The 11,669-nt window shown below is 51.2% G+C and overlaps 1 protein-coding gene across 1 annotated transcript; it reads right to left on the bottom strand.

The window, feature by feature from the left end:
- Nucleotide 1: 1 nt before the first annotated feature.
- GBA (glucosylceramidase beta) lies at nt 2-6,109 on the bottom strand. The gene is made up of 11 exons (XM_040998589.1): nt 5,925-6,109; nt 5,497-5,584; nt 5,052-5,243; nt 4,771-4,917; nt 4,340-4,473; nt 3,940-4,112; nt 2,824-3,061; nt 1,680-1,904; nt 1,227-1,390; nt 768-884; nt 2-671 (listed from the first exon to the last, which is right to left on the bottom strand). The coding sequence occupies exons 1-11, from the start codon at nt 5,949-5,951 to the stop codon at nt 566-568; spliced, it is 1,611 nt and encodes a 536-aa protein (XP_040854523.1). The 5' UTR covers nt 5,952-6,109; the 3' UTR covers nt 2-565.
- Nucleotides 6,110-11,669: the final 5,560 nt, after the last annotated feature.

Consider the following 11,669-nt stretch of genomic DNA (forward strand, 5'->3'; position numbering starts at 1 on the left):
CTGGGATCAAATGTCCTCTCTTTAGAGGGCTGCCTGTTTTTTGTTTTGTTTTGTTTCTGTCTTTGGCCAGAAAAGGCACCAAAAAAGGCAATGGAACCTCCTACATTATTTCTGCATAGCTCCATTCTGCATCTCCAGCAAAGATACAGTCCTGTTTTTCTTCAGTTTTGCATCCAACTTCCCTGTCTCTTTTTTCTTTCCCTTAAGCAACATCTTCCCTGCACCCCCCTCCCTACACCCCTACTTGTGTTTATACAGTGAGCTTAGCCTGGGCCTGGACCCAACTTCCACAGGCAACCAACACGTAGCACAGCACACGCTTATACACGCGCAGGGTTGGGTCCCCCAGGGCTTCCTGATCTTTCCACTGGTGGGTGTTTTAGGGGGCTCTAGCCCCTAGCACCAACTAAAGGGGGGAAATAAGTCACCTAAGCTGCTGCCCCTGGGGTCACACCACTGGTAGCTGCTTCATCCCCCTGCCCCGCTGCAGTCCTGTGGAATCACAGCATGTATGCTGTCTTTGTCCCTTTAATGCCCATGCCTCCTGGGGTGTCTGCTTCTTCCATCACTGGCGACGCCACACATAAGTGTGGATGGAGTAACCAGGTGAGATCGTTTCCAGGAAGCCCATGGCAGGATCCTTAATGGTAAGAGGCACGTCCTTGGAGGAGCTGGGGGTGGGGGAGGGGAGAAGCTGAGTGTGAGCTCGCTGATGCCCCGTGTCCTGCCACCAGCCAGCTCCCACCCCCGGCCACCACTGCCCTCACCGATTGAGTACAACCACGACCGCAGAGCCGTTGGGATGCAACAGGGCCACTGTGTCCAGGTCATTCTTGTCACTGACCATCAGCCCCACTCTTTGGGAGCCCTCAGGAATGAATTTACTGTATGTGGGAATAGGCATCGTCAGGGAGCCCAGCCCAGCCCCGGGGCCCTCAGGCACCTCGCACTGAACCCTTATCTGAGAAGTCAGCCACCCCTCACCCTCCCTGGGAGCTCCTGCCCTGCCCCTCCCATGCCCTGGCCTCAACATTGGGCATCTGGGCTGAACGTGCCCCTGACGCCACCCAGTCACTTCCTGCCCTGATGGTGCAAGGGGGGTGGGTGTGTCTGTGGCAGGGTTCCCTCCCCGAACATCTTCCTGCTCCTGCTTGGCTGAGGTGATGTAAGCTCTGGGCAGGTGATGACAGACCTGGTGAGGAATGGGGCGCCTGCCCTGCATTTACCTGAAATGGCCAAGGTGGTAGAACATGGGCTGTTTGTAAAATGTATCCTTGGCGATATCCACGATGATGGGACTGTCGACAAAGTTGCGCACCCAGTTGGGGCCCCCCTCGGGGTTCAGGGCAATATTCCAGTCAGTCCAGCCGACCACATGGTAGAGGAGGTTCTGGGGTGAGGGACAGTCAACACAGGGGTTCCTGTGAGGGTGATGCGGGCTGTGGACAGCCCATCCTGTCATGGGTACTCTCTTGCCTTGAGCATGTAAGATGGTGATACTGCAGCAGGTGCAACTTACTGCCAGAGGTGTGCAGATGTGTGAGGGGAACAGAAGACAGAGAATATTACCCAGCGCATCACCCTGCGGGTGAGCTGCCTTGGGAAGACCACCTGTCAGCCCTTGGTAAGACAGGACGATCTGGGTGGCCTGTCATGTGGGGAGACAGGGCTTGGCTCACCGTGATGATGCTGTGGCTGTACTGCATCCCGCGGTCCCAGGAGCCCAGCCGCACACTCTGTTCCCAGAACTTGGAGCCCACACAGGCCTCTGAGGCGAAGAGGGTAATGTTGGGGAATAAGCGGTGTGTCGCCCCTAGGGTAGCTTTCGCTGGAGCCAGAAAGTCCAGGTACCAGTGTACAGCGATGCCATGAACGTACTTAGCTGCCTCTGGGTCTGTGAGTACCTGCACAGAAAAGGAGACCCACTGACCCCAAGTGCCACACAGAAGGTTCTGGAAGGGGAACTGGGAATCGCAAGAAATGGGTAATGAGATGGCAAGCAACTGGGGGCAGAGGAGGGCTAGGTTCACAGCAGCCATGGGACTCTGTGGGACCCTGGAGGTCCAGAGGGTGTGGTGGCCTGGGTACCTGAATCTAGCCCTGGGTGCTCCAAGCACCTGGTACTGCCCAGGACACCGGGATCCCAGAAGGCAGTGCCCAGTTTCAGTCCTAGATCCAGTCCCGATTTCAGTTTCCTGTTGGCATGTACCTTGCGAGAACACAGATGATTGTTCAAGTGGTGGGGCCCCTGTCACTCTCATGGGAAGACCCAGACTAAGTTCCCAACTCCTGGCTTCAGCCTGACCCACCCATAGCTATGGCAGGCTTTGGGGAGGTGAACCAGCTGATGTGACATCTCTGCCTTTCAAAAAAAAAAAAAAAAAAGACAAATGAATCAAGAGCTGTGGCAGGGACAGGCATTGGCCTGCTGACGAAGCTGTGTCCTACATCACAGTGCCTGCATTCAGTGCCCAGCTGCAGCTCCCAGTTCCAGCTGTCTGTCAGTGTATACCCTGGCAGGCAGTAGTAATGGCTCAAATAACTGGGTTCCTGCTACTGGGAGACCCAAATTGAGTTCCTTGCTCTCTGCTCCAGGATTTGGGAGTGAACTGGTAAGTGGACAAGCATGCACTCGCTTCCTATCTCACCCTCTGTATGTGTGTGAGTGTGTGTGTGTATCTTACTCTCTTTCTCTCTCCAATGACTGAAAGAAAACTGGGGAAAAAATAAGGCAGGGAAATACTGTTGAGTTTGGTAGTCAGTTGGTCAGTTGGAGGCTGGATATTGAGGGAGTCACTGGGGCACTGAGGTCCTGGCCCTTACCACCTGTGCCCAGCGGGGCAGCAGCAAACGCTGGTCATCCAATATCAGCAAGCGGACATCTTTATGACTACTGTTGGCAAGGGCAGGACCCAGGTCACGAGCGATGAAATCTCGCTGGTGTTCAGCGGTAAAGCCCAGGCATTGGAAGGGGTACCCACTGATCATCCCTGCTGAAGGCTCATTCTCGGCTGTCACTGCCCAGAACTGTAATTTATTCTCAGCATAGGCATCCAAGAACCTGGTAGGAGGAAGGGCATGAGTGAGCAGGATCAAGAAAGGAAACCGGGCCCAGCTCTGTGGCCTAGAGTCTAAAGTCCTCGCCTTGAACACGTCAGGATCCCATATGGGCACTGGTTCTAATCCTGGCAGCCCCGCTTCCCATCCAGCTCCCTGCCTGTGGCCTGGGAAAGCAGTAGAGGACAGCCCAAAGCCTTGGGACCCTGCACCCGCCTGGCAGACCTGGAGGAAGTTCCTGGCTCCTGACTTCGGATCGGCATAGCACAGGCAGTTGCGGTCACTTGAGGAGTAAATCACTTGACAGAAGATCTTCCTCTCTGTCTCTCCTCCTCTCTATGTATATTTGACTTTGCAATAAAAATAAATTAATTTAAAAAAAAGAAAGAAAGAAAGGAGACCAAGGGCCAGCGTGGTGGCCTAGCAGTTAAAGTTCTCGCCTTGAATGCACCGGCATCCCATATGGGTGCAGGGTGCAGGTTCTAATTCCAGCAGCCCTGCTTCCCATCCAGCTCCCTCTTTGTGGCCTGGGAAAGCAGTCGAGGACGGCCCAAAGCTTTAGGACCCTGCACCTGCATGAGAAACATGGAAGAGCTCCTGGCTTTGGATCGGCTCAGCACTGACCATTGTGGTCACTAGGAGAGTGAATAATCAGACAGAAGAGCTTCCTCTCTGTCTCTCTTCCTCTCTCTGTATATCTGACTTTGCAATGACCAAGGTCCCTGGGCAGTAGGAGACCTGATGGAGTAAGGCAAATAGGAGGCCAAGACCCAGGAGGTGAATAGGTGAGCTGGGGTAAGCAGGTTGAGGACTTGGGACATAGAACAAGATGTCCCAAAAGGGGAGGCTGGTGCAGGCCACCAGGACTTGTTGATCCCTTACTTCACAAAGTATCTGGCCCAGGTCTGATGGTAGATATTCCCTGGTTGACCTTTGAGTGTCCCTTTCCCATTCACTGCCCCATTGGTCTTGAGCCACGTAGGTGAAGTCCAGGGGCTGGCAAAGAGCGAGACATGGCGCTCGGCCATCTTCAGGGCTCGGTGAATCAGGGGGATCTGGAGACAGAGGTAGGGAGGAGAGAGACACCCTGAGCTGGCACACAGGCAGACTAGCCCAACCAGCACATCAGGTCCAGCCATCAGCTCACCACCTCCCACCCTCAGGACAAAACACAGAACAGGGGGGCAGGTTCTAGGTTTCTCTAGAGACTGCCACAGTCTGAAAGCTGTCTGTCCTCCCATACATGGATGCCCTGAGACCCTGAGGCAGCCAGAGTGCCCACCTTGAGCTTGGTGTCTTCTTCCAAGAGGCTGAAGTTATGCAATTGGAAGTCCTCGGGGGTGTCGGCATAGGTATTGGTGCGGATGGAGAAGTCACAGCTGGCCATGGGCACCCGGATAATATTGTATTCAATTCCTGCAGAAAGGGAGGACAAAGCGGGGGGAACAGAGCGTATTGCTTGCCAGTCCTTAGTAGTGCCTGAGACAGGGCTCAAAGGGAGTGTGACTCCTGGGATGGGCCAGCACCTGGGTGAAGCACAGGCTCTGGGAAGCCCGAGTCCCCAGGCAGTTAGCAGATCACCAGGGCCTCATTGTGTCACTGTCCATTAATGGAGGACCCAATGTCAGGGTCTAAGGAAAGGTTAAAAAAAAAAAAACAACCAAACAAAAACAGCTGGCTAGGTCTATGTCACTTTGGGCCCCTTTTCCTCACCTTCTTTAGAGAAGTAGGATTTCAGAAGCAGGTCCTGGGCAGAAGGTGACAGAGCAAGGATGTTGAGGGCGGCTGCGTCTGTCATGGCCCCTCCAAACCCCTTCACTTTCTGGAATTTTTCCTCTGGCTGCAGGGTCAGGAGCAGCCCTGGGGACAGCCACAGGGAATGAAGGGTGTCAGTGTCCAGGGCTAAAACTCATGGTGTGGCACCAGCAGGACTTGGCTCTAAGAGGGCCCAGCCTGTAGCCTGGCTTAGGGGCAAGGTGAGGCGTCGCAGTCACCTGCACCCGTGCGGTTGGCCTGGAAGCTCCCAGTACTCAGCTCCATCCTTCGCCCGCTGCGTGTGCTCTCATAGCGGCTGAAGGTGCCAAGGGCAGGAAAAGTCAGGGGGTCGAGGGAGTCACAGTATGTGGCATTGCAGACACAGACCACGGAGCTGTAGCCAAAACTTTTAGGGATACAGGGACGAGCACCTAGGAGGGAGGAGAAAGAGGAAGAGCAGAGGTGAGGACCCAAGAGTGAGAGGGTGAGCAGAATGGACAACCCTGGTCAGGCAGATAGAACATGGGCTTCAAAATCCCCCTTCCACTACATCACCTTCACCAGGCTGATCTTAAAATCGCTCAACAGGGTTCACGGGACAGCTACAAAAAGTCCCCCAGCGACACACTTGAAGACTGGCAGGCAAAAGACAAGATGGCCAGCTTTCCCCTCCCCATCATTTACCTGATGCCCATGACAATGCCTGAAGGAGAAGCAAGACTGGGAGGCTGGCAGCCATGCCGGCTACCCTGCCCCTGTGCTTGGCACCTGCCTGAAACCAGAATGAGGAGTGGTTAGAAGGCAGGCCCTCCACCCTTCCACCACTCTCCTGCCTACGGGTGCCCCAGCCCAGTTGCCTCCCCGCAACAGGGAGGGTATAAGGCCAGAAGACACCTGGGCACACACTCCCCCTGCAGCTCTCGCACCCCAATCTGGGACCTGGAACTTAACACACTTCAACCTGGACCCCACAATCCCTCCATCTGGACCTTGCTCAATTTGCCACGACAATTAGGGTTCAAAGAATCTGTTCATTGAATTCCAAAGCCCGGGATGGTCAAGATCCCAGCATTAGCAGCAGGACAAGACCATGGGGACCCCAGCCCAGTTACCTTTCTGTAAGGCTGGGAAAACTCCATCACCTTGGGGTCACCGGATAAGGAAAAAGCTGCAAAGATACCAGAATCTCGGAGAGATGGAGGAGCCGCTGAATGAAAACAAAGATGCAGCTATCAACCCTGGCTACAGCCATGGAATTCGCCTCCCGGGCTCATTCCGGCACCAAAAGGAGGTAGGCGTGTCATGTGATAACCGTGGGTGGATCACGTGATACAGGGAAGTGAGGCCATTGGCAGCCATACTTGTGAAGGGCAAATTCTTCCGGGTACTGGTAGTTGTATATTCCGTGGAATTCGGATAAATGAATGGGGATGACAGCGTGGGAGAAGGACCTATAAAAAAGGTTGGCGTGAGAATTGGGCAGAAGCTGTCAAACCCTAGAATCTGAGGGTGGTGGCGGGTATATCTCCTGCTTGAAAACATTTCTACGTGGTAATGATAGGAGTGATAATAATGCAAGGAGTCTCCGAGTTCAAAATACTCAAGTTGCCGAGATGTTCGAGACACACGGCCTTTGCCCTAAACAATCGCACAAGACTTTGGAGTCAGACAATAATACAAATATTACAGATAAGGACGGAATCGGTAACAGGTGCGCACGGGGAGGTAGAGAGGTATCCTGGCAGGCACCAAAGGCGAAAGCGATGCAAGAGGTGGCGACCTGAGACCTTCCAAGAGGGTGGGAGCAGGAAGGGATGGCGGGGCCGGGGGGCGGGCCAGGAGGGAGGGCCCGGCGGAGGGAGGGCGGGGTCGAGCACCTGCTGTGCACTGTGGGAAGTGTTCTTCCTTTCTCTCGGGACAGGGAAGTTTGTAAAGTAGTCCACAAACTGGGAAGAGATGTCCGTCCAGGCATAGCCCCTGTGGCCCTGAAAGGGGCGTGGCCGTGGTGTTGCTACATGAACCACATCAAATGCGATTTCATGGGAGTGAGAGACCGTCACGACCAGACTGCATCCCTGAGCCTCTTGCCTCACCTGTGACGCGGAGGTGGTCATCTTGCTGGAGTCAGGGAGATGAGCAGGCGCTGCCAAGTTGCTACTTCGTGTCTTTTAAAAAATTACTTATTTTTTCTTATTCATTTGAAAGAAAGATACACAACACACACACACACACACAGCACCCTGTGCTGGTTCACACACAAATGCTGCAACATCCAGGCCAAAGCCAGAAGCCAGAAACTCCATCCAGGTCTCCTGAGTGGGTGGTGGCCTCCTCCTGCGGCCTTCCAGGGTCCACATGAATAGAAAGCTAGGAATGTTTGTCTCCCCTTGTGTTTTGAATAATCTCCATGAAATATTCCCCCCCCCCCCCCCCAGTACAATTCAATGGTTTGTCTGCGTTCCTGCAGCGTTGAACACTGAAGGACTGTGTCCGTGAGAGGGGCAGGGTTTGGCCCCTGGCTCCACCATTTATGGGTGATTGGGCTGGCAGTAAATTACCTAATGCCTTTTAAACTCCTGATTTTCACTAACGCAATAGGAGCAATAACAGCTCATGGGGGTGTTTAATGGGATGTGTGTCCAGCTCCACCAGCAGCCAGGAGAATCTGCATTGTGAAGGGCACACAGAGTTCCTGGAAGGAAGCACCTGACTCACACTCAGGAGCATCACTTCCTGTGGGCGGCAAGGCACTGGGGTGGGTGCCAAGTGGGGAACTGCAACTCTTTGTGTCTTACATCAGCGTCCAAATCGTGTGCACCTCTTGTTTTTCCAGGAAATGCTGCTTGGTTCTCAGGAGGGCAGGTGATACCCAGCACCTACATTCCCCCTGACTCATTCAGTTCGCACATATTTAGGGAGAACATTTGACATGTGCCCTTGGCCTGCTCTGTAGTGTTCAAAGTCCCCACTTCTCCCAGGATCCCTCCCTGGCAGAGTCTGTGGTCTCTGGAATCTTCATTTGCTATTCAGTACATACATTCATACATTTTTTTGGCAAGGTGATAGTAGACCTGAATTAACACAATAAGAAAATCTCAGCTGTTTTATTTAACAAAAAAGTTATTGTTGCATCCGGCGCGATAGCCTAGCAGCTAAAATCCTGAGCTTGCCAGCTCCAGGATCCAGTATAGCACTGATTCTTCCCATCAGCCCTGCTTCCCATCCAGTTCCCTGCTTGTGGCCTGGGAAGGCAGTCTAGGACGGCCCAAAGCTTTGGGACCCTGCACCTGCATGGGAGACCCGGAGGAGGCTCCTGGCTCCTGGCTTCAGATCAGCGCAGCACTAGCCATTGCGTTCACAATCATCAGACGGAAGATCTTTCTCTCTCCTTCTCTCTGTATATCTTTGTAATAAAATAAAATAAATCTTTAAAAAATAATAATTATAAATAAATCTTTTTAAAATGTTATTGCCCAGCAACTAAAACCATGAAGGATGCATTTTTGTACACTTTGCTATGAGGTTATTAACATTGTTGAATAAAGTGTTTCTTTTTTCACTACTTAAAAAAAAACTTTTAAAAAATATTTTTTAAAAAAGATTTATTCATTTTTATTTCAAAGTCAGATATACAGAGAGGAGGAGAGACAGAGAGAAAGATCTTCCGTCCAATGATTCACTCCCCAAGCGTGCCAAGCACTTGAGCCATCTTCTGCTGCCTTCCCAGGCCGTGAGCAGGGAGCTTGATTGGAAGCAGAGCATTGGGACTCCAAATGTTGCCTAAATGAGGATTAGCTTCCCACACCCTGGTGCCAATCCCAAGTTTATTTCTCAAAAAGAATAGTTTTTGGCACAACATCAGAGGGAGTCCAGCAACCAAAGCAGTGAGCTGCACACCACTGCCAGTCTCTGAGGGCCTGCAAAGCCTGTGAGCTCTAAATAAGTGTGAAAGTTGTGAGACAAGCATTTTCCAAAAACCCTTCACAGAAGCTGTATTGAGGAAGCTCATGGATCCCCTGGATGTAAGGAGGCACGAAGTTCATGCGAATGTGAGTGGCTGCAGTGAAGCCCTGGAGCCTCTGTGTAGGAGTCTTACTGGAGTCGCCGTTGTGGCATAGCCGCCTAAACCACTGCTCTGCCTCTGATCCAGCTCCCTGACAATGCATCTTGGAAAGCAGTGGAGGATGACACAAGTGTTTGGGCCCTCACACCCACGTGGAAGACCTAGATGGAGCGCCAGGCTTCTGCCTTCCATTTAGTCCATGGCTGGCTGTTGCAGCCATTCAGAGAGTAGTGTAACAAATGGATCTGTCTCTGCCTTTCAAATAAATAAAATATGTGGGAGAACTGGAAAAAGCACCTAGCTACTGCCTTCGGGCCAACCCAGCTCTGGCTGTTGCAACCATTTGGGAAGTGAACGATGGATAAAAGGTATCTTTCTCTCTCTTTCTGTAATTCTGCCTTCATAAATAAATTAAATATTTAGAAAGATAAATTTATATTTTAATTATATTTTCCCATAGACTTCATAACATAGGGTAGGGTTTTTTTTCTTAGGATTTATTTTATTTTTATTGGAAAAGCAGAATTGCAGTGAGAAGGAGAGACAGAGAGAAAGATTTTCATCTGCATTTTCCCCAAATGGCTACAATGGCTGGAACTGAGATGATCTGAAGCCAAGAACTTCTTCTGGGTCTCCTATGTTGATGACAGGGACCAAAGCACCTGAGTCATTACTTTCTGCCTACCAAGGTTTGCATTAGCAGGAAGTTAGAATAGCCAAGGGAGGGAGGCATTGCAGCATAGCAAATTAAGTCTCCATTTGGAATACCCATACATCTCATGTTGGAGTGGCTGAGTCAAGGTCTCAGCTAATCCATTTGTAATCCAGCTTCCTGGGAGATAACAAGAGATGTCTCAAGTGCTTCAGTCCTTGCCATCCATGTAAGAGACCTGTGTGGAGTTGCCAGCACCTACTTTCAGCTTGGATCAGCCCAGGTTGTTGAGCGCGTGTGGCAGTGAACAGAGATGAAAGATGTTCTCTCACTCCTCCCATGCCCCCAATTCAGCCTATAAAATAATAAGTACATTTTTAAAATCTGAGCTGAAAATCTGAGTTGGATGCAGTTGAGTTGGCTTCTTTCTTTTTAAAAAACAATTTGCTTGTTTTGGGGCTGGCACCATGGCTGAAAAGGCTAATGCTCCACCTTCAAGTGCCAGCATCCCATATGGGCACTGTCCTGGCTGCTCTACTGCTTGTGGCTTATTGTCTGGGAGAGCAGTGGAAAATAGCGTAAATCTTTGGGACCTTACACCCATATGGGAGACCTGGAAGAAGCTCCAGGCTCCTGGCTTCAAATCAGCTCAGCTCTGGTCATAGTGGCCATGTGGGGAATGAAGCAACAAATGGAAGATCTTTCTCTGTCTCTCCTTTCTGTAAAAAATATGCATTTCAGGGCCCGGCGCGGTGGCGCAAGTGGTTAAAGGTCCTCGCCTTGCACGCCCGGGATCCCATATGGGCGCCGGTTCTAATCCCGGCAGCCCCGCTTCCCTTCCAGCTCCCTGCCTGTGGCCTGGGAAAGCAGTCGAGGACAGCCCAAAGCTTTGGGAACCTGCACCCGCATGGGAGACCTGGAAGAGGCTCCTGGCTTCGGATCGGCATAGCATCGGCCCGTTGCGCTCACTTGGGGAGTGAACCATTGGACGGAAGATCTTCCTCTCTGTCTCTCCTCTCTGTATATCCGCCTTTCCAATAAAAAAATAATAATAATAAATCTTTAAAAAAAATATGCATTTCAGGGCCCAGCACGATAGCATAGTGGTTAAGGTCCTCACCTTGAACGCAACAGGATCCCATATGGGTGCCGTTCTAATCCCGGCAGCCCCGCTTCCCATCCAGCTTCCTGCCTGGGGCCTGGGAGTGCAGTTGAGGGTGGCCCAAAGCTTTGGGACTCTGCACCCACGTGGGAGACTGGGAAGGAGGAAGCTCCTGACTCCTGCCTTTGGATTGGCTCAGCTCTAGCCATTGCGGCTGCTTGGGGAGTGAACCATTGGATGGAAGTTCTTCCTCTTTGTCTCTCATCCTCTGTGAATGTCCTCCTTTCCAATAAAAATAAACAAATCTTTTTAAAAACTGCCTTTCAAATAAGCTTAAATGTTTTAAATAAATGCAAAAACAACCACAGAATAGGAAAAAATGCTTGCAAATCATAGCTTTGATAGGATCTAGTAAGTATCTGAAGATGTATAAAGAACTCTGCTTTATTGTTTGTTTGTTTGTTTAAGATTTACTTTTGTTTAGGACCTGTGTGGTAGCCTAGCAGCTGAAGTCCTTAGCTTGCACACGCTGGGATCCAATAACAGGCACCAGTTATAACCCTGGTGGCCCCGCTTCCCATCCAGCTCTCTGTTTGTGTCTTGGGAAAGCAGGATCAGCTCTGGCTGTTTTGGCCACTTGGGGAGTGAATCATTGGATGAAAGATCTTCCTCTGTATATCTGATTTCTGTCTCTCCTCCTCTCTGTATATCTGACTTTCCAATAAAAAAATAAATAAAAATCTTTAATTTTTTTTTAACCTATTTTTTGGCCCTGGCATGATAGCCTAGTGGCTAAAATCTTAGCCTTGCAACCATTAGGCCAAAACTGAGCCAATGCAAACCAGGAGCCAGAGCTTCTTCTGGGTCTCCCATGCAAGTGCAGGGTCCCCAGGCTCTGGGCGATCCTTCACTGCTTTTTCAGGAGCTGGCTAGGAAATTGAGCAGCTGGGAGTTCACATATGAGATCCTAGCACTCTGAGAGATGAGGATTTAGCCATTGAGCCGTAGCGCTGGGCCCCAAAACATTTGAAACGGCATTT

Source organism: Ochotona curzoniae, unplaced genomic scaffold, assembly GCF_017591425.1.
Source record: "Ochotona curzoniae isolate NIBS_2020 unplaced genomic scaffold, NIBS_Ocur_1.0 scaffold_1037, whole genome shotgun sequence".
In the NCBI taxonomy this organism is placed as follows: domain Eukaryota; kingdom Metazoa; phylum Chordata; class Mammalia; order Lagomorpha; family Ochotonidae; genus Ochotona; species Ochotona curzoniae.